The 22453-nt window shown below is 54.8% G+C and overlaps 5 protein-coding genes across 5 annotated transcripts in view; 3 read left to right on the top strand and 2 right to left on the bottom strand.

The window, feature by feature from the left end:
* Window positions 1-9202, bottom strand: part of MANSC1 (MANSC domain containing 1) — a 15323-nt gene extending 6121 nt beyond the window's left edge. Inside the window, exon 1 of the mRNA XM_069762870.1 lies at window positions 9056-9202. The gene's annotated coding sequence lies outside the window, so the exon portion shown is untranslated. The remainder of the gene's footprint in view (window positions 1-9055) is intronic.
* Window positions 6298-8919, bottom strand: LOC138673834 (uncharacterized). Its single transcript, XM_069761869.1, has one exon. The coding sequence runs from the start codon at window positions 8917-8919 to the stop codon at window positions 6298-6300; it is 2622 nt and encodes an 873-aa protein (XP_069617970.1).
* Window positions 9203-19419: 10217 nt separating the features above from the next.
* Window positions 19420-20112, top strand: LOC138674983 (histone H1B-like). Its single transcript, XM_069762881.1, has one exon. It carries the CDS (start codon window positions 19448-19450, stop codon window positions 20099-20101), a length of 654 nt encoding a protein of 217 aa, XP_069618982.1. The 5' UTR covers window positions 19420-19447; the 3' UTR covers window positions 20102-20112.
* Window positions 20113-20658: 546 nt separating this feature from the next.
* On the top strand, window positions 20659-21109 carry LOC138674987 (histone H3). The gene has a single exon (XM_069762887.1). The coding sequence runs from the start codon at window positions 20659-20661 to the stop codon at window positions 21067-21069; it is 411 nt and encodes a 136-aa protein (XP_069618988.1). The 3' UTR covers window positions 21070-21109.
* A 984-nt stretch (window positions 21110-22093) lies between these two features.
* LOC138674999 (histone H4) lies at window positions 22094-22453 on the top strand. The gene has a single exon (XM_069762899.1). The coding sequence runs from the start codon at window positions 22095-22097 to the stop codon at window positions 22404-22406; it is 312 nt and encodes a 103-aa protein (XP_069619000.1). The 5' UTR covers window position 22094; the 3' UTR covers window positions 22407-22453.

A 22453-nucleotide genomic window follows, 5' to 3' on the forward strand; every position in this document is an offset into this window, starting at 1 on the left:
TTCTTGTACATAGGAGCAGTATTATAGTAGTTATATTCTTGTACATAGGAGCAGTATTATAGTAGTTATATTCTTGTACATAGGAGCAGTATTATAGTAGTTATATTCTTGTACATAGGGGCAGTATTATAGTAGTTATATTCTTGTACATAGGGACAGTATTATAGTAGTTATATTCTTGTACATAGGGACAGTATTATAGTAGTTATATTCTTGTATATAGGAGCAGTATTATAGTAGTTATATTCTTGTATATAGGAGCAGTATTATAGTAGTTATATTCTTGTACATAGGGGCAGTATTATAGTAGTTATATTCTTGTACATAGGGGCAGTATTATAGTAGTTATATTCTTGTATATAGGAGCAGTATTATAGTAGTTATATTCTTGTATATAGGAGCAGTATTATAGTAGTTATATTCTTGTACATAGGAGCAGTATTATAGTAGATATATTCTTTTACATAGGAGCAGTATTATAGTAGATATATTCTTTTACATAGGAGCAGTATTATAGTAGTTATATTCTTGTACATAGGGACAGTATTATAGTAGTTATATTCTCGTACATAGGAGCAGTATTATAGTAGTTATATTCTTGTACATAGGAGCAGTATTATAGTTATATTCTTGTACATAGGAGCAGTATTATAGTATATTCTTCTACATAGGAGCAGTATTATAGTAGATATTCTTTTACATAGGAGCAGTATTATAGTAGTTATATTCTTGTACATAGGGGCAGTATTATAGTACTTATATTAATGTACATAGGGGCAGTATTATATTAGTTATGTTCTTGTACATAGAGGCAGTATTATAGTAGTTATATTCTTGCACATAGGAGCAGTATTATAGTAGATATATTCTTTTACATAGGAGCAGTATTATAGTAGTTATATTCTTGTACATAGGGACAGTATTATAGTAGTTATATTCTCGTACATAGGAGCAGTATTATAGTAGTTATATTCTTGTATATAGGAGCAGTATTATAGTAGTTATATTCTTGTACATAGGAGCAGTATTATAGTAGTTATATTCTTGTACATAGGAGCAGTATTATAGTAGTTATATTCTTTTACATAGGAGCAGTATTATAGTAGATATATTCTTTTACATAGGAGCAGTATTATAGTAGTTATATTCTTGTACATAGGGACAGTATTATAGTAGTTATATTCTCGTACATAGGAGCAGTATTATAGTAGTTATATTCTTGTATATAGGAGCAGTATTATAGTAGTTATATTCTTGTACATAGGAGCAGTATTATAGTAGTTATATTCTTGTACATAGGAGCAGTATTATAGTATATTCTTCTACATAGGAGCAGTATTATAGTAGATATTCTTTTACATAGGAGCAGTATTATAGTAGTTATATTCTTGTACATAGGGACAGTATTATAGTAGTTATATTCTCGTACATAGGGGCAGTATTATAGTACTTATATTAATGTACATAGGGGCAGTATTATATTAGTTATGTTCTTGTACATAGAGGCAGTATTATAGTAGTTATATTCTTGCACATAGGAGCAGTGTTGTGAATTCTGTTGTCGGGCTCCCTCCTGTGGTCATGAATGGTACTTCGGCTGGTTCTGTCCATGGACTTCCTCTGGTGGGTGTTTCTGAGTTTCCTTCCACAGGTGACGAGGTTAATTCGTTAGCTGGCTGCTCTATTTAACTCCACTTAGATCTTTGCTCCATGCCACCTGTCAATGTTCCAGTATTGGTCTAGTTCACTCCTGGATCGTTCTTGTGACCTGTCTTCCCAGCAGAAGCTAGGTTCCAGCTTGTATTTCTTTGGTTTGCTATTTTTCTGTCCAGCTTGCTATTTTTATTGTTGTCTTGCTAGCTGGAAGCTCTGGGACGCAGAGGGAGCGCCTCCGCACCGTGAGTCGGTGCGGAGGGTCTTTTTTGCACCCTCTGCGTGGTCTTTTTGTAGGTTTTTGTGCTGACCGCAAAGTAACCTTTCCTATCCTCGGTCTGTTCAGTAAGTCGGGCCTCACTTTGCTGAATCTATTTCATCTCTGTGTTTGTATTTTCATCTTTACTCACAGTCATTATATGTGGGGGGCTGCCTTTTCCTTTGGGGAATTTCTCTGAGGCAAGGTAGGCTTTATTTTTCTATCTTCAGGGCTAGTTAGTTGCTTAGGCTGTGCCGAGTTGCATAGGGAGCGTTAGGCGCAATCCACGGCTATTTCTAGTATGTTTGATAGGATTAGGGATTGCGGTCAGCAGAGTTCCCACGTCTCAGAGCTCGTCCTTTATTATCAGTAACTATCAGGTCATTCCGTGTGCTCTTAACCACCAGGTCCATATTGTCCTGACCACCAGGTGATAACAGAGCAGTATTATAGTAGTTACATTCTTGTACATAGGGGCAGTATTATAGTAGTTATATTCTTGTACATAGAAGCAGTATTATAGTAGTTACATTCTTGTACATAGGGGGCAGTATTATAGTAGTTATATTCTTGTACATAGGGGCAGTATTATAGTAGTTATATTCTTGTACATAGGAGCAGTATTATAGTAGTTATATTCTTGTACATAGGGGGCAGTATTATAGTAGTTATATTCTTGTACATAGGAGCAGTATTATAGTAGTTATATTCTTGTACATAGGGGGCAGTATTATAGTAGTTATATTCTTGTACATAGGAGCAGTATTATAGTAGTTATATTCTTGTACATAGGAGCAGTATTATAGTAGTTACATTCTTGTACATAGGGAGCAGTATTATAATAGTTATATTCTTGTGCATAGGAGCAGCATTATTGTAATTGTATACTTCTATATAGGCGGCAGTATTATTTTGGTCGGTGCTGGGACCAGTCTACACTTTGGGACCCCTCTTTTTGCTCGGCCAGTTTGTGTTCTGGGCCATGTCTGATCTCTGTGAACATTCTCTATAATGGTGGGGGGGGGGGCCCAATAATTGACATGCGGATCAGCTTGCTGTATACATGAATGCTTTGCTGGGTTGTGATGGCTGCGGACCCCCAGAGACTGTGTTGTGAGCGACCCATCATAGCAACACAAACACTATCTCTCCTCTCATGCACAGATTATGAGCTCTGCGCTGCCGTCTCTAAATTTATAAGTATGGAGTCGCATAGTGAGCAATTTCAAGGACCTCACAAGGGAAACCACAACTAACGGGTCACATCTATATCTGCTCCGGGGAAAGCTGGGTGACCATCAGAATGGACAACTTGCCGTTCAAAAAAAGGAGTTTATAGGGACTCAATCATGGGGCCTATCCGGTACGGTGGCCCCCGCATCTCCCCCACACACGGTACGGTGGCCCCCGCATCTCCCCCACACACGGTACGAGGGCCCCACACACGGTACGAGGGCCCCCCGCATCTCCCCCACACACGGTACGAGGGCCCCCGCATCTCCCCCACACACGGTACGAGGGCCCCCGCATCTCCCCCACACACGGTACGAGGGCCCCACACACGGTACGAGGGCCCCCCGCATCTCCCCCACACACGGTACGAGGGCCCCCGCATCTCCCCCCACACACGGTACGAGGGCCCCCGCATCTCCCCCACACACGGTACGAGGGCCCCCGCATCTCCCCCACACACGGTACGAGGGCCCCCGCATCTTCCCCACACACGGTACGAGGGCCCCCGCATCTTCCCCACACACGGTACGAGGGCCCCCGCATCTCCCCCACACACGGTACGAGGGCCCCCGGATCTCCCCCACACACGGTACGAGGGCCCCCGCATCGCCCCCACACACGGTACGAGGGCCCCACATCGCCCCCACACACGGTACGAGGGTCCCCACATCTCCCCCACACACTGTACGAGGGCTCCACATCTCCCCCACACACGGTACGAGGGCCCCCACATCTCCCCCACACACGGTACGAGGACCCCACATCGCCCCCACACACGGTACGAGGGCCCCACATCGCCCCCACACACGGTACGAGGGCCCCACATCTCCCCCACACACGGTACAAGGGCCCCACACACGGTACGAGGGCCCCCACATCTCCCCCACACACTGTACGAGGGCTCCACATCTCCCCCACACACGGTACGAGGGCCCCCACATCTCCCCCACACACGGTACGAGGGCCCCACATCTCCCCCACACACGGTATGAGGACCCCACATCTCCCCCACACACGGTACGAGGGCTCCACATCTCCCCCACACACGGTACGAGGGCCCCCACATCTCCCCCACACACGGTACGAGGGCCCCCACATCTCCCCCACACACGGTACGAGGGCCCCACATCTCCCCCACACACGGTACGAGGGCCCCACACATGGCATATGGGCCGCACACACAGTATGATGTACACAGCCTCCGCCATACAGTAGGATCTAGTGCTGTTATGGTGCTGGCTGTGCAGAGACTCAGGCGCCGGCCGGATGGTGGCACAGTCGGCTCCTTTTACACCTCAGTTACAGTTGCGAGGTCTGCGGCTAGTAGAAGGAGGCCATTGAAACAGGGGTGTAGGAAAGCTGGGTGATAATCTCTGAGGCGGCGGACCTCATCCTAGACCGGTGCTCTCCTCCTCGCCCTTCCTGACCTCAGCTTCCGAAGCAAGAAAGTCCTAGATATGTGGGAAATCCTGAGACGCTGAAGTTGTGACGTCTCTGCGACTCTAATGCCTTCACTTCCCCTTCAGGCGGGGGTGACAACCGGGGAACGAGGAGTTGTCAGGCAGGAAAAACTCGACAATCAGGAAAAAAGAAGAGTCAGGGATAAGTACAATCCTATGATTACAGTGAGGAGCGGGGGTGCTGAGTACTGACAACGAGCGAGATCTAGATAATGAAAACCTAATATCTGAGCCCAACCCTCCCCCAATCAGCCCAGGAACCCAGGGGTTAACACCTTCAGTGTGCAAATATTTAGCGAAGAGATAAATAATTGTCAGGTGAGATGGTGACAGGCGCGGGGCGCGAGGGCGGCCACCTAAGGTGCGGGGCGCGAAGGCGGCCACCTAAGGCGCGAGGGCAGCCACCTAAGGCGCGGGGCGCGAAGGCGGCCACCTAAGGCGCGGGGCGCGAAGGCGGCCACCTAAGGCGCGGGGCGCGAAGGCGGCCACCTAAGGCGCGGGGCGCGAAGGCGGCCACCTAAGGCGCGGGGCGCGAAGGCGGCCACCTAAGGCGCGGGGCGCGAAGGCGGCCACCTAAGGCGCGGGGCACGAAGGCGGCCACCTAAGGCGCGGGGCACGAAGGCGGCCACCTAAGGCGCGGGGCACGAAGGCGGCCACCTAAGGCGCGGGGCACGAAGGCGGCCACCTAAGGCGCGGGGCACGAAGGCGGCCACCTAAGGCGCGGGGCACGAAGGCGGCCACCTAAGGCGCGGGGCACGAAGGCGGCCACCTAAGGCGCGGGGCACGAAGGCGGCCACCTAAGGCGCGGGGCACGAAGGCGGCCACCTAAGGCGCGGGGCACGAAGGCGGCCACCTAAGGCGCGGGGCACGAAGGCGGCCACCTAAGGCGCGGGGCACGAAGGCGGCCACCTAAGGCGCGGGGCACGAAGGCGGCCACCTAAGGCGCGGGGCACGAAGGCGGCCACCTAAGGCGCGGGGCACGAAGGCGGCCACCTAAGGCGCGGGGCACGAAGGCGGCCACCTAAGGCGCGGGGCACGAAGGCGGCCACCTAAGGCGCGGGGCACGAAGGCGGCCACCTAAGGCGCGGGGCACGAAGGCGGCCACCTATGTTTCTTTTGAGGGGAGAAGGAGGATTCTGACATTAAAATCTTTGCTTTCTGTCAGAGAATTGAAACATTGTTCATAACCCGGGGATTCATGTGCAGACCCCAAATTTATCACAGCTGAGGGTTTGTTACAGTGTTTTCAATCTGCATCAATGCCTAAAAGAGGCGCTAAAATTCTGTTCCAAGGACGGTGCAAACTAAAATCCACTTGAAGATATAACGTAACAATCATCATGGAGCATCTGGCGACAATGTATCCACCCGCGGCAGGGGGCGCAGGGCGAAAAGAGCCGCCTCCATGACCCCACTGCACACTAACATGCTGGGACTTGTAGTCTGATAACAAATAGACCAGACGAGGCCTGGGTTGTGTCCTGGGGAGCGATGTAACATTGTTGCACCATTTTTTAAAAATCTCCCTTGATAAATTAGCGGGGACGAGTCAGAATGCGCCAATGAAGCGGATTTTGGGCACTAAGTGACAGCGGTTCTGCCAGTGCCCTGCGTGCCTCTGGGGTCCTCACGGGGTCACCTCGCCCTTTACCTCGCCGTGTTCTGCCAACCTCAGAAAATAAAACCACAGAGTCAATATTTGCTATTGGCAGAAGAAGACGAGAATTCTCCAGACTCGGATGTGTGACGCCAGGTCGTGTGATACAAGTCCTCGTGCCAGGAGCAGGGGGCACTGGGGACGGAGGGGGGACGGAGGGGCGCGGGGGACGGAGGGGGGACGGAGGGGCGACGGAGGGGCGCGGGGGACGGAGGGCTGACGGAGGGGCGCGGGGGACGGAGGGCTGACGGAGGGGCGCGGGGGACGGAGGGCTGACGGAGGGGCGCGGGGGACGGAGGGCTGACGGAGGGGCGCGGGGGACGGAGGGCTGACGGAGGGGCGCGGGGGACGGAGGGCTGACGGAGGGGCGCGGGGGACGGAGGGCTGACGGAGGGGCGCGGGGGACGGAGGGCTGACGGAGGGGCGCGGGGGACGGAGGGCTGACGGAGGGGCGCGGGGGACGGAGGGCTGACGGAGGGGCGCGGGGGACGGAGGGCTGACGGAGGGGCGCGGGGGACGGAGGGCTGACGGAGGGGCGCGGGGGACGGAGGGCTGACGGAGGGGCGCGGGGGACGGAGGGCTGACGGAGGGGCGCGGGGGACGGAGGGCTGACGGAGGGGCGCGGGGGACGGAGGGCTGACGGAGGGGCGCGGGGGACGGAGGGCTGACGGAGGGGCGCGGGGGCTGCAGGGGACGGAGGGACGCGGGGGACGGAGGGCTGACGGAGGGGCGCGGGGGACGGAGGGCTGACGGAGGGGCGCGGGGGCTGCAGGGGACGGAGGGACGCGGGGGACGGAGGGCTGACGGAGGGGCGCGGGGGACGGAGGGCTGCAGGGGACGGAGGGGCGCGGGGGACGGAGGGCTGCAGGGGACGGAGGGGCGCGGGGGACGGAGGGCAGACGGAGGGGCGCGGGGGACGGAGGGGCGAGGGGGACGGAGGGGCGCGGGGGACGGAGGGCAGACGGAGGGGCGAGGGGGACGGAGGGCAGACGGAGGGGCGCGGGGGACGGAGGGGCGCGGGGGACGGAGGGGCGCGGGGGACGGAGGGGCGCGGGGGACGGAGGGGCGCGGGGGACGGAGGGGCGCGGGGGACGGAGGGGCGCGGGGGACGGAGGGCAGACGGAGGGGCGCGGGGGACGGAGGGGCGCGGGGGACGGAGGGGCGCGGGGGACGGAGGGCAGACGGAGGGGCGCGGGGGACGGAGGGGCGCGGGGGACGGAGGGCTGACGGAGGGGCGCGGGGGACGGAGGGCTGACGGAGGGGCGCGGGGGACGGAGGGCTGACGGAGGGGCGCGGGGGACGGAGGGCTGACGGAGGGGCGCGGGGGACGGAGGGCTGACGGAGGGGCGCGGGGGACGGAGGGCTGACGGAGGGGCGCGGGGGACGGAGGGCTGACGGAGGGGCGCGGGGGACGGAGGGCTGACGGAGGGGCGCGGGGGACGGAGGGCTGACGGAGGGGCGCGGGGGACGGAGGGCTGACGGAGGGGCGCGGGGGACGGAGGGCTGACGGAGGGGCGCGGGGGACGGAGGGCTGACGGAGGGGCGCGGGGGACGGAGGGCTGACGGAGGGGCGCGGGGGACGGAGGGCTGACGGAGGGGCGCGGGGGACGGAGGGCTGACGGAGGGGCGCGGGGGACGGAGGGCTGACGGAGGGGCGCGGGGGACGGAGGGCTGACGGAGGGGCGCGGGGGACGGAGGGCTGACGGAGGGGCGCGGGGGACGGAGGGCTGACGGAGGGGCGCGGGGGACGGAGGGCTGACGGAGGGGCGCGGGGGACGGAGGGCTGACGGAGGGGCGCGGGGGCTGCAGGGGACGGAGGGGCGCGGGGGACGGAGGGCTGACGGAGGGGCGCGGGGGACGGAGGGCTGACGGAGGGGCGCGGGGGACGGAGGGCTGACGGAGGGGCGCGGGGGCTGCAGGGGACGGAGGGGCGCGGGGGACGGAGGGCTGACGGAGGGGCGCGGGGGACGGAGGGCTGACGGAGGGGCGCGGGGGCTGCAGGGGACGGAGGGGCGCGGGGGACGGAGGGCTGACGGAGGGGCGCGGGGGACGGAGGGCTGACGGAGGGGCGCGGGGGACGGAGGGCTGACGGAGGGGCGCGGGGGCTGCAGGGGACGGAGGGGCGCGGGGGACGGAGGGCTGACGGAGGGGCGCGGGGGACGGAGGGCTGCGGGGGACGGAGGGGCGCGGGGGACGGAGGGCTGCGGGGGACGGAGGGGCGCGGGGGACGGAGGGGCGAGGGGGACGGAGGGCAGACGGAGGGGCGAGGGGGACGGAGGGCAGACGGAGGGGCGCGGGGGACGGAGGGCAGACGTAGGGGCGCGGGGGACGGAGGGGCAGACGGAGGGGCGCGGGGGACGGAGGGGCAGACGGAGGGGCGCGGGGGACGGAGGGGCGAGGGGGACGGAGGGGCGCGGGGGACGGAGGGGCGCGGGGGACGGAGGGGCGCGGGGGACGGAGGGGCGCGGGGGACGGAGGGGCGCGGGGGACGGAGCGGCGCGGGGGACGGAGGGGCGCGGGGGACGGAGGGGCGCGGGGGACGGAGGGGCGCGGGGGACGGAGGGGCGCGGGGGACGGAGGGGCGCGGGGGACGGAGGGCTGACGGAGGGGCGTGGGGTTGCCCTATCTAACGTGGGGGTCCACCATAGCAGCCACATACGTGAATAATCTGACAACTCTAACACGAGGCTCAATCTTCCTGACCTGAGACCCTATAAGAAAAAACCCAAACCCGAAACCATGGCAACCCCCAATATAAGGCACAGGGGAGGCCGCACAGGGTCTGATACATACACCGCCAGCCACGGGGTCTCCCGCTGCCGCCCGCACAGCACAGGCCGCCTCCCGGTGAGCGCTCCGTCCTGCCGCAGACTCCGCCGGTCACTGAGACGCTCCAGCTGCCGGGATCCGCCGCAACAGGGACACCGCCCACATCAGGCCAATAACGGCCACGCCTCTCAGCCTGTCGCGGCTCCCATAGACACGCCCACACGCGTCATCACCGCCCCAGCATAGTTCTATGGAGGTTATTGAAAGACGAGTGCTGCCACCGTGCGGGCGGTTTTGAATCAGATTAAAAACACAGGTTACACATAGCAGCCAATCACAGAGCAGATTTTATTTCTCCTAGGCCACAAATATGAAAGATGTACTGTGATTGGTTATTATGGCCTTGTAAAAGAAAGTTTTCCCTAGCATCCAATCACAGCAGCTTTAATTTCTTATAGCTCTCATATATGAAACAGTTCATAAAAAGCCTATTGCCCATAGCAACCAATCGAGAAATGAAAGCAGCTCTGTGATTGGTTGCTGGAGGAAACATTCCTCCTCTTCTTTTAGGACATGACCATAGTAACCAGTCACACACTACCTTTCATTTCTTATAGGGCTGATAAAATATGAAACCTGTGCTGTGATTGGTTGCTGCAGACAATAGTTCGTCTCCGGACTGACTGACAGCCACTTCCGGTATAAAGCGTCTTATAGTTTTAGTTTCCTATCTATGTCTTCAGGGCGCCGGCACTGATTCACATATACATATTAACTAAATCCCTCTCCAGACCCCTCTGTCACCTCCTCCAGACCCCTGTCCCTTCCTCTAGACCCCTCTGTCCCCTCCTCCAGACCCCTCTGTCCTCTCCTCCAGACCCTTCTGTCCCCTCCTCCAGACCCCTCTGTCCCCTCCTCTAGACCCCTCTGTCCCCTCCTCCATACCCCTTTGTCCCTTCCTCCAGACTCCTCTGTCACCTCCTCCAGACCCCTCTGTCTCTTCCTCCAGACCCCTGTGTCCCCTCCTCCAGACCCCTGTGTCCCCTCCTCCAGACCCCTCTGTCCCTTCCTCTAGACCCCTCTGTCCCTTCCTCTAGACCCCTCTATCTCCTCCTCCAGACCCCTCTGTCCCTTCCTCTAGACCCCTCTGTCCCTTCCTCTAGACCCCTCTATCTCCTCCTCTAGACCCCTCTGTCCCCTCCTTCAGACCCATCTGTTCCTTCCTCTATTCCCCTCTGTCCCTTTCTCCAGACCCCTTTTTCCTTTCCTCTAGACCCCTCTGTCCCTTCCTCTAGACCCCTCTGTCTCCTCCTCTAGACCCCTCTGTCCCCTCCTCCAGACCCCTCTGTCCTTTCCTCCAGACCCCTCTGTCCCTTCCTCCAGACCCCTCTGTCCCTTCCTCCAGACCCCCCTTTCCTTTCCTCTAGACCCCTCTGTACCTTCCTCTAGACCCCTCTGTCTCCTCCTCCAGACCCTTCTGTCCCTTCCTCTTGACCCCTCTATCTCCTCCTCCAGACCCCTCTGTCTCCTCCTCCAGACCCCTCTGTCCCCTCCTCCAGACTCCTCTGTCCCTTCCTCCAGACCCCTCTGTCCCTTCCTCCAGACCCTTTTCCTTTCCTCTAGACCCCTCTATCCCCTCCTCCAGACCCCTCTGTCCCTTCCTCCAGACCCTTCTGTCCCTTCCTCCAGACCCCTCTATCTCCTCCTCCAGACCCTTCTGTCCCTTCCTCCAGACCCCTCTGTCCCCTCCTCTAGACCCCTCTGTCCCCTCCTCCATACCCCTTTGTCCCTTCCTCCAGACTCCTCTGTCACCTCCTCCAGACCCCTCTGTCTCTTCCTCCAGACCCCTGTGTCCCCTCCTCCAGACCCCTGTGTCCCCTCCTCCAGACCCCTCTGTCCCTTCCTCTAGACCCCTCTGTCCCTTCCTCTAGACCCCTCTATCTCCTCCTCCAGACCCCTCTGTCCCTTCCTCTAGACCCCTCTGTCCCCTCCTCCAGACCCCTCTGTCCCTTCCTCTAGACCCCTCTGTCACTTTCTCCAGACCCCTCTTTCCTTTCCTCTAGACCCCTCTGTCCCTTCCTCTAGACCCCTCTGTCTCCTCCTCCAGACCCCTCTGTCCCCTCCTCCAGACCCCTCTGTCCCTTCCTCTAGACCCCTCTGTCCCCTCCTCCAGACCCCTCTGTTCCTTCCTCTAGACCCCTCTGTCCCTTTCTCCAGACCCCTTTTTCCTTTCCTCTAGACCCCTCTGTCCCTTCCTCTAGACCCCTCTGTCCCCTCCTCCAGACCCCTCTGTCCCCTCCTCCAGGCCCCTCTGTCCCTTCCTCCAGACCCCTCTGTCTTTTCCTCCAGACCCCTCTTTCCTTTCCTCTAGACCCCTCTGTCCCTTCCTCTAGACCCCTCTATCTCCTCCTCCAGACCCCTCTGTCCCCTCCTCTAGACCCATCTGTCCCTTCCTCCAGACCCCTCTATCTCCTCCTCCAGACCCCTTTGTCCCTTCCTCTAGACCCCTCTGTCCCCTCCTCCTGACACCTCTTTCATCTCCTCCATTCCTCTCTGTCTCCCTTCCTCCAGACCCCTCTGTCTCCTCCTCCAGACCCCTCTGTCGCCTCCTCCAGACTCATCTGTCACTTCCTCCAGACTCATCTGTCATCTCCTCCAGACCCTTCTGTCCCTTTCTCCAGACCCCTCTGTCCCCAGACTCCTATGTTCCATTTTTTCTCCAGATCAAGGTTTCCAAACTCCCCCCAATTTTTTTCTGGACACCTGGACTTCCGTCATTATGACCATGTGAGGGCTTGTTTTTTGCGGGACGAGTTGTACTTTGAACGACACCATTGGTTTTAACATATCGTGTACTAGAAAACGGGAAAAAAATAAAAATACGGGAAAAAAATTCAAAGTGCGGTGAAATTGCAAAAAGAAAAAGTGCAATTCCACAACTTTTTTACCAGTCCACCAATTACTAAGCACAAAAGAATGCCCCACAATATAAACACGGAGGGCCGTGAGAATCAGGAACACCAAAACAAAAAAGTCCTCCAAGACAAGTCATATAAAAATGTAATTTTTATTGAATCATGTTAAAACATAATTAAAAAGAGAATAATATTATACAAAAAAGGAACGAAAGGACGCGCAAACATCGGGCAGCAATATGTAACAGGTCCAAAGAGTAGTGATAAATATATAGAAAATATTGGTAACAAATCACAAAAAGTGATCAGATGAAAAGCACAATATTTAGAATAAATAGAAAAAAGAGAACATGTGTATGTGGACCCCAAATATTCTACAGGACTGCCGGTATTCTAGGGGCTTATTTCAGCCGAACCCTGAAACCACATACATAAGACAACATTGGCACTGAACACACCACTCAGTTGATACTAGTGCATGGCCATGCAAACCTTTTATAGCTGCAGCAACTACAGGACCTTCCTAGAGGACCAATGGGAGCTACTGCAGTACCTGAGCATGTGACCCCCGACCTCCAATGAGAGGTCTTACCCTGGGCATGCTCAGAAGGGGAAAAGCAGGACTTAGTCCCAGAGACGTCTGCTCGCCGCTGACCAGTACTGGCTACAATGGCTGAGCCTGGAAAGGCAGCAGTAATCATCCACACCGTATAAGGCTGAGCTAGATGCTGGGACCGACGTCTCCACTGAGCAGGCTCCACTGCAGCTGGAGGAGAATGGGAGACCGCAGAGGAAATGGTTTGAGATTCCCCCTGTGCAGAGCTGGGAACTCGACCCCTAACAGAAGATCAGTCAGTGCGAAAAATTGGGCAAACTTTGAAAGTGTCCCCACGTGCAGTGGCAAAAACCATCAAGCGCTACAAAAAAACTGGCTCACATGAGGCCCGCCCCAGGAAAGGAAGACCAAGAGTCACCTCTGCTTCTGAGGATAAGTTTATCTGAGTCACCAGCCTCAGAAATCGCAGGTTAACAGCAGCTCAGATTAGAGACCAGGTCAATCAGAGGCGTAGCTAGAGCTTTTGCCGCCCGGGGCTGTTCCAGAGTTTGGCGCCCCCCCCCCCCCCCCCGGCTCAATACACACAAAGGTTACCAAAAACGGTTTTCCTGTTTTGTAGAACTTAAACTGGGCCTAATGGTGTCACCCCCACATGCCACACCTGTGACTTAATACCACCACACCATGACCAGGCCACATAGTGACCGAATAATACTACATACAAGGGACAAATACCACAACACCATTTCCAGACCACATATTACCACCACATAGTGACTGAATACTACAATACTGATCAGTAATAAAAAAAAAACACAATACTATCACCATAAGTGCCAGTATTCACAGGAGATCTGTACTTAGTATGCAGTGTCTGTGTAGAGGTAATACAGAGATCACTGGTGACATTATACACAGGACCTCTATATAGTATACAGTGTATAGTGTCAGTGTATAGGTAACACTGACTCACCAGTGACGTCTCTAGGTGAATTCCTTCATCTTTCATCCAGCACAGACCGCCATCATTCCTTCCAGCCAGGACTCGTTTCTGCAGGAAATAACACAGTTATCTCGAGCTCCGCTTGCAGAACACATTACTTAATTTTTCACAACTTCTACATTACATCACATGAAGAAAAAAAGGTGATATAGTGTCACTCTGCACAGTAACAGGACCGCCCCCCCCATTTAAAACAGTATACTCAAAAAATAAAATAAATACATCACTGCAGTAATAATATCCCTTAATTAGCCCCTATGGTAATAATATTCCCCACCCTGGCCCCGTTTCTCATTCCTGGCTCCAGCCATATGTTCTCGCATCCTGCCCTCATGAGCATCCATTCTACCCCATATGATCTCCACATCCTGCCCCACCAGCCTCCTTCGTATCCGTCCTGCCCCATGATCCAATCCTGCCCCGTGTCTCCAATCATGCCCCGTATCTACATTCTGCTCATGCCTCAAGTCCTGCCCCCAGTGTGTCCAGCATATTACCCCCATGTTGTCCAGCAATCTGCCCCAGTGTGTCCAGCATATTACCCCCATGTTGTCCAGCAATCTGCCCCAGTGTGTCCAGCATATTACCCCCAGTGTGTCCAGCAATCTGCCCCAGTATGTCCAGCACTGCCCCCAGTGTGTCCAGCAATCTGCCCCAGTGTCCAGCCTTTCCCCAGTGTGTCCAGCAATCTGCCCCATGGTCTCCTGTATTGCCCCAGTGTGTCCAGCATTCTGCCACATGGTCTCCTGTATTGCCCCAGTGTGTCCAGCAATCTGCCCCATGGTCTCCAGTATTGCCCCATTGTGTCCAGCAATCTGCCCCATAGTCTCCTGTATTGCCCCAGTGTGTCCAGCAATCTGCCCCATGGTCTCATGTATTGCCCCAGTGTGTCCAGCAATCTGCCCCATGGTCTCCTGTATTGCCCCAGTGTGTCCAGCAATCTGCCCCATGGTCTCCAGTATTGCCCCAGTGTGTCCAGCAATCTGCCCCATGGTCTCCTGTATTGCCCCAGTGTGTCCAGCAATCTGCCCCATGGTCTCCAGTATTGCCCCAGTGTGTCCAGCAATCTGCCCCATGGTCTCCAGTATTGCCCCAGTGTGTCCAGCATTGCCCCAGCCCCAGACAGTCAGACATAAAGAAAAAAAAAAAAAAGTAAAATCCTCACCTCTCCCGTTCCCAGCGCAGGTCCGGTGCAGTCAGCATCTCTCCGGCTCTGCGACGCTCAGGACAGAGAGGCAGAGCGGCGCGCACAGTAGTGACGTCATCGCGCCCTCTGCTCTGAGACGTCGCAGAGTCAGAGGACGCTGTAGCTGCCGGCGCCGCAGGAACCAGGAGAGGTGAGTATAGAGCGGGGGGCGGGGTCCGGTGGTGGGGGGAGCTGGCCCTGGTCGTGGCGGCGGACGGCGCCGCCCGAAGATTTAAAGGGGCGTCTTTTTTTTTTTTTTTCTTCTCCTGCAGCGCCGGCCGCCCCCCGCATTGTGCCGCCCGGGGCGGACCGCCCCCCCCCCCCGCACCCCCCTTCCTACGCCACTGAGGTCAATGCCACACAGAGTTCTAGCAGCAGACACATCTCTACAACAACTGTTAAGAGGAGACTTTGTGCAGCAGGCCTTCATGGTAAAATAGCTGCTAGGAAACCACTGCTAAGGACAGGCAACAAGCAGAAGAGACTTGTTTGGGCTAAAGAACACAAGGAATGGACATTAGACCAGTGGAAATCTGTGCTTTGGTCTGATGAGTCCAAATTTGAGATCTTTGGTTCCAACCACCGTGTCTTTGTGCGACGCAGAAAAGGTGAACGGATGGACTCTACATGCCTGGTTCCCACCGTGAAGCATGGAGGAGGAGGTGTGATGGTGTGGGGGGGCTTTGCTGGTGACACTGTTGGGGATTTATTCAAAATTGAAGGCATACTGAACCAGCATGGCTACCACAGCATCTTGCAGCGGCATGCACTTCCATCCGGTTTACGTTTAGTTGGACCATCATTTATTTTTCAACAGGACAATGACCCCCAAACACCTCCAGGCTGTGTAAGGGCTATTTGACCAAGAAGGAGAGTGATGGGGGCTACACCAGATGACCTGGCCTCCACAGTCACCAGACCTGAACCCAATCGAGATGGTTTGGGGTGAGCTGGACTGCAGAGTGAAGGCAAAAGGGCCAACAAGTGCTAAGCATCTCTGGGAACTCCTTCAAGATTGTTGGAAGACCATTCCCGGTGACTACCTCCTGAAGCTCATCAAGAGAATGCCAAGAGTGTGCAAAGCAGTCATCAAAGCAAAAGGTGGCTACTTTGAAGAACCTAGAATATAAGACATCATTTCAGTTGTTTCACACTTTTTTGTTAAGTATATAATTCCACATGTGTTAATTCATAGTTTTGATGCCTTCAGTGTGAATGTACAATTTTCATAGTCATAAAAATACAGAAAAATCTTTAAATGAAAAGGTGTGTCCAAACTTTATATATATATATACAGGAGCTGCAGGGAGCGGAGCCGCCGCCTGTGTCCCCCCATACACTGTACACACTGGATATATATATATACAGGAGCTGCAGGGAGCGGAGCCGCCGCCTGTGTCCCCCCATACACTGTACACACTGGATATATATATATATATATATATACAGGAGCTGCAGGGAGCGGAGCCGCCGCCTGTGTCCCCCATACACTGTACACACTGGATATATATATATATATATATATACAGGAGCTGCAGGGAGCGGAGCCGCCGCCTGTGTACCCCCATACACTGTACACACTGGATATATATATATATACAGGAGCTGCAGGGAGCGGAGCCGCCGCCTGTGTCCCCCCATACACTGTACACACTGGATATATATATATATATATATACAGGAGCTGCAGGGAGCGGAGCCGCCGCCTGTGTCCCCCCATACACTGTACACATTGGATATATATATATACAGGACAGGAGCCGCCGCCTGTGTCCCCCCATACACTGTACATATATATATATATATATATATATATATATATATATATATATATATATATATATACAGGACAGGAGCTGCAGGGAGCGGAGCCCCCCCCCCTCTGTACCCCCATACACTGTACACACTGGATATATATATATATATACAGGAGCTGCAGGGAGCGGAGCCGCCGCCTGTGTCCCCCCATACACTGTACACACTGGATATATATATATACAGGACAGGAGCCGCCACCTGTGTCCCCCCATACACTGTACACACTGGATATATATATATATATATATACAGGAGCTGCAGGGAGTGGAGCCGCCGCCTGTGTCCCCCCATACACTGTACATATATATATATATATATATATATATATATATATATATACAGGACAGGAGCTGCAGGGAGCGGAGCCCCCCCCCCTCTGTACCCCCATACACTGTACACACTGGATATATATATATATACAGGAGCTGCAGGGAGCGGAGCCGCCGCCTGTGTCCCCCCATACACTGTACACACTGGATATATATATATATATACAGGAGCTGCAGGGAGCGGAGCCGCCGCCTGTGTCCCCCCATACAGTGTACACACTGGATATATATATATACAGGACAGGAGCCGCCGCCTGTGTCCCCCCATACACTGTACACACTGGATATATATATATATATACAGGACAGGAGCCGCCGCCTGTGTCCCCCCATACACTGTACACACTGGATATATATATATATACAGGAGCTGCAGGGAGTGGAGCCGCCGCCTGTGTCCCCCCATACACTGTACATATATATATATATATATATATATATATATATATATATACAGGACAGGAGCTGCAGGGAGCGGAGCCCCCCCCCCTCTGTACCCCCATACACTGTACACACTGGATATATATATATATACAGGAGCTGCAGGGAGTGGAGCCGCCGCCTGTGTCCCCCCATACACTGTACACACTGGATAGATATATATATATATATATATATATATATATATATATATATATATATATATATATATATATATATACAGGAGCTGCAGGGAGTGGAGCCGCCGCCTGTGTCCCCCCATACACTGTACACACTGGATATATATATATATACAGGACAGGAGCCGCCGCCTGTGTCCCCCCATACACTGTACACACTGGATATATATATATATATATATATATATATATATATATATATATATATACAGGAGCTGCAGGGAGCGGAGCCGCCGCCTGTGTCCCCCCATACACTGTACACACTGGATATATATATATACAGGAGCTGCAGGGAGCGGAGCCGCCGCCTGTGTCCCCCCATACACTGTACACACTGGATATATATATATACAGGAGCTGCAGGGAGCGGAGCCGCCGCCTGTGTCCTCCCATACACTGTACACACTGGATATATATATATATACAGGAGCTGCAGGGAGCGGAGCCGCCGCCTGTGTCCCCCCATACACTGTACACACTGGATATATATATATATATACAGGAGCTGCAGGGAGCGGAGCCGCCGCCTGTGTCCCCCCATACACTGTACACACTGGATATATATATATATACAGGACAGGAGCCGCCGCCTGTGTCCCCCCATACACTGTACACACTGGATATATATATATATATATATATATATATATATATATATATATATATATATATATATATATACAGGAGCTGCAGGGAGCGGAGCCGCCGCCTGTGTCCCCCATACACTGTACACACTGGATATATATATATACAGGACAGGAGCTGCAGGGAGCGGAGGCCGCCGCCTGTGTCCCCCCATACACTGTACACACTGGATATATATATATACAGGAGCTGCAGGGAGCGGAGCCGCCGCCTGTGTCCCCTCATACACTGTACACACTGGATATATATATATATATATATATATATATACAGGAGCTGCAGGGAGCGGAGCCGCCGCCTGTGTCCCCCATACACTGTACACACTGGATATATATATATATATATATATATATATATATACAGGAGCTGCAGGGAGCGGAGCCGCCGCCTGTGTCCCCCATACACTGTACACACTGGATATATATATATATATATATATATATATATATACAGGAGCTGCAGGGAGCGGAGCCGCCGCCTGTGTCCCCCATACACTGTACACACTGGATATATATATATATATATATATATATATATATATATACAGGACAGGAGCTGCAGGGAGCGGAGGCCGCCGCCTGTGTCCCCCCATAGACTGTACACACTGGATATATATATATACAGGACAGGAGCTGCAGGGAGCGGAGCCCCCCCCTCTGTACCCCCATACACTGTACACACTGGATATATATATATATACAGGAGCTGCAGGGAGCGGAGCCGCCGCCTGTGTCCCCCCATAGACTGTACACACTGGATATATATATATACAGGACAGGAGCTGCAGGGAGCGGAGGCCGCCGCCTGTGCCTCCTTCCGGCCTCTCAGCAGATCCCCGTCCTCCTCCCATCGTACAATCCGCTTCCTGCCCGGTACAGATTGTGGTACAGATCCCTGCGGTGGTGACCGGTGCCGGGAATAGAAGGACGAGCTCCCGCAGCAGCTTTATCTCCGGAGACACCCGGTGATGAGCAGCCCGGGAGGACTATGGGGAGATCCCGGGCCTCCTCCCGGCTCCTTCCTGCCTCCTCCGCCAGTGACGGCTACAGACATGTAGGGAAGATGTCAGGGAGGAGGCGGACACCGAGACAGCGCGCTCTGCTGTCCGGTCCTGGCCGGTAATGGGCGATCATCCCGGGCAGGGAAGCACAAGGGGAGAGCGGAGCTTCCCTCGGCTCAGACAGGTGGGGCGGGGCTTGTGTCCTGTGTCAGCCAATAGGAGCTCAGGAGGAGGCAGCTCGGCAGCCAATCAGTGCGCAGTGTGACTGTATATATGAGGCGCCTCCATCTCCGTCCTCAGTGTTTTTCTTCCAGTAGATTATTGTGTCAGTTCTTGATTACACGATGGCAGAGACCGCGCCAGCCGCCGCTTCTCCTCCCGCTGAACCGGCCGCCAAATCCAAGAAGCAGCCGAAGAAAACCGCCGCAGGGGGCGCCAAGAAGAGCAAGAAACCTTCTGGTCCCAGCGTGTCCGAGCTGATCGTCAAGGCCGTGTCCGCCTCCAAAGAGCGCAGCGGGGTGTCCCTGGCCGCCCTGAAGAAGGCTCTGTCTGCAGGAGGGTACGATGTGGAGAAGAACAACAGCCGCCTGAAGCTGGCCGTCCGGGGTCTGGTCACCAAGGGCGCCCTCCTCCAGGTGAAGGGCAGCGGCGCCTCCGGCTCATTCAGGCTGAACAAGAAGCAGGAGACCAAGGACAAAGTGGCCAAGAAGAAGCCGGCGGCTGCGGCCAAACCCAAGAAACCCGCTGCTGCCAAGAAAGCCGCCAAATCTCCGAAGAAGCCCAAGAAGGCTCCGACCGCGGCCAAGAAGAGCCCGAAAAAGGCCAAGAAGCCCGCAGCAGCTGCGGCCAAAAAAGCCAAGAGCCCCAAGAAGCCGAAGGCCGCTCCCAAGCCCAAGAAGGTGACGAAGAGTCCGGCTAAGAAGGTGGCGAAACCCAAAGCTGCCAAGAGTCCGGCTAAGAAGGCGGCTAAAGCCAAGAAGCCCGCGGCTAAGAAATAAAAGGAGCCGCCCTGTCCTCATACCACAAAGGCTCTTATCAGAGCCACCACCTCCTCCCCGCAGAGCTGTATGATCAGTGCCACCACCTCCTCCCCGCAGAGCTGTATGATCAGTGCCACCACCTCCTCCCCGCAGAGCTGTATGATCAGTTCTGGATGCTGGGCGCAGTGTCAGGGTGGGGGGATGGGTGTGATCTGATGATCACTGTACAGCGCTATACACGGGGACAGCGCAGTGACATCAGCTGCTGCAGTTCTCGCGGGTAACAGATGATGTGACCCTATTTGTGTTACAGCAGCGGCAAATGAGTGAACGGAGGAAAGAAGCATCTGGAGGAGGCGGGGTCTGTAGGGGGCGGGATTACTGGGCGGGAGGCGGAACTGCCTCCTTTGACAATGATTGGTCAAACACATCAAGCCCTTATTGGCCTTTTCTTTTCATGAAAGAACCAATAGAGTGCAGGGGGCGTGTCCACCGGAGACCAATGAGGACGCGCACACGGGGATAAATACCCTGCTCCCGCCGCTCCGCTCATCACATCTTTTCCATCCAAAGCTATGGCCAGAACCAAGCAGACCGCCCGGAAATCCACCGGAGGGAAAGCTCCCCGCAAGCAGCTCGCCACTAAGGCCGCCAGGAAGAGCGCTCCCGCCACTGGCGGAGTGAAGAAGCCGCATCGTTACCGCCCGGGGACAGTCGCTCTCCGTGAGATCCGCCGCTACCAGAAGTCCACCGAGCTGCTGATCCGTAAGCTTCCCTTCCAGCGCCTGGTGAGAGAGATCGCCCAGGACTTCAAGACCGATCTGCGCTTCCAGAGCTCGGCGGTGATGGCGCTGCAGGAGGCCAGCGAGGCTTATCTGGTGGGGCTGTTCGAGGACACCAACCTGTGCGCCATCCATGCCAAGAGGGTCACCATCATGCCCAAAGACATCCAGCTGGCCCGCCGGATCCGCGGGGAGAGAGCCTAGATCTGCCGGCACAGACCACAACACAAAGGCTCTTTTCAGAGCCACCAAATCCTCCCACAGACGAGCTGAGTCCTGAACAGTCCGTCTTCTGCGCGTATTCCCTGTATACGGAGCGCAGTGATCCGTTATAGGCGGCGACTGCCGTGTCCGATATTTTAGGTGACGAGCGACATACAGTGATCGCTGCGCACATTCTCTGTTCTCACCCATCGGTGATTGATTGTTTTTTTTCCCCCCCATTGTTTCGCGGTAATTTACTGATCCGTTGGTGGATTTGAATTTCCCACTCAGTCGCTTCTCGCGCTCCGGATGATCAGAACCGATCACAATCTGCTGGGTCCTAGTGCCGCCCGCTGTATTGCGGCTTTAAGTTCTGATCGGTGATCTCTGCGCTTATAATCTTATTTCCCCCCAGATCGGTGCTGGCCTCTTCCTCCCCTTTCTACTAAGTATTATTATGTCTTGAGTGAATCTATTGTGCCTGACACTGATCGGAGCAGATCCCTCCCTGTGCCCTGCTATGGGTCGCTACAGGTCACATTTGTGGTGGGAGGATCGTTATGTAATTATCGTATATTTGAGTTTTCCATCTTCTCCGGGGCTGGAGCCGCCCGGGCACTGGTTGCCTGCAGCTCCCTGCGTTGTAGTGACCTGTAATGGCCGCCGAGCACTGAGTGCAGTGACTGCCGGGGATCAGATGAGTCTTGTGCTGATTTAATTCTACTCTCTAACATTTGACAGAAGCTGGAAAATCGCAACAGAAACAACAATGAAGGGAAAACCCCAAGTTACTAACATCGAGATGAGAAGAATAGAGAAGCGGGGAAATAACAGCACAATAAGCGGGAGATTCAAAATCACCAACTGTTCTGTGATCAGCCAATCAGAGAAGAAGGGAGGAGCTAGCTGTTAGAAATCTCGCCCCGGAAATACGTCATCTTTGCGGTTCTCGCTCCGGTCCGCTCACCTTCTATATAAAGGAGGACTGCGCCGGTCAGTCATCGTGTTCTGCTGGCTGCTGGAAGATGTCTGGTCGCGGTAAAGGAGGGAAAGGTCTCGGGAAAGGCGGCGCCAAGCGGCACAGGAAGGTTCTCCGGGATAACATCCAGGGCATCACCAAGCCTGCCATCCGCCGTCTCGCTCGCAGAGGAGGCGTCAAGCGCATCTCCGGCCTCATCTATGAGGAGACTCGCGGCGTCCTGAAAGTCTTCCTGGAGAACGTGATCCGTGACGCCGTCACCTACACCGAGCACGCCAAGAGGAAGACCGTCACCGCCATGGACGTGGTGTACGCGCTGAAGCGCCAGGGCCGCACTCTCTACGGCTTCGGAGGTTAATTGTTCTCTTCTGTCCTCACCCCAAAGGCTCTTATCAGAGCCGCCCA

This window comes from Ranitomeya imitator, chromosome 4, assembly GCF_032444005.1.
Source record: "Ranitomeya imitator isolate aRanImi1 chromosome 4, aRanImi1.pri, whole genome shotgun sequence".
Lineage (NCBI taxonomy): Eukaryota > Metazoa > Chordata > Amphibia > Anura > Dendrobatidae > Ranitomeya > Ranitomeya imitator.

Coding starts and splice junctions, on each gene's coding strand:
- LOC138673834 (XM_069761869.1), bottom strand. CDS start 8,919: ATGTGGCTGCTATGGTGGACCCCCACGTTAGATAGGGCAACCCCACGC.
- LOC138674983 (XM_069762881.1), top strand. CDS start 19,448: ATGGCAGAGACCGCGCCAGCCGCCGCTTCTCCTCCCGCTGAACCGGCC.
- LOC138674987 (XM_069762887.1), top strand. CDS start 20,659: ATGGCCAGAACCAAGCAGACCGCCCGGAAATCCACCGGAGGGAAAGCT.
- LOC138674999 (XM_069762899.1), top strand. CDS start 22,095: ATGTCTGGTCGCGGTAAAGGAGGGAAAGGTCTCGGGAAAGGCGGCGCC.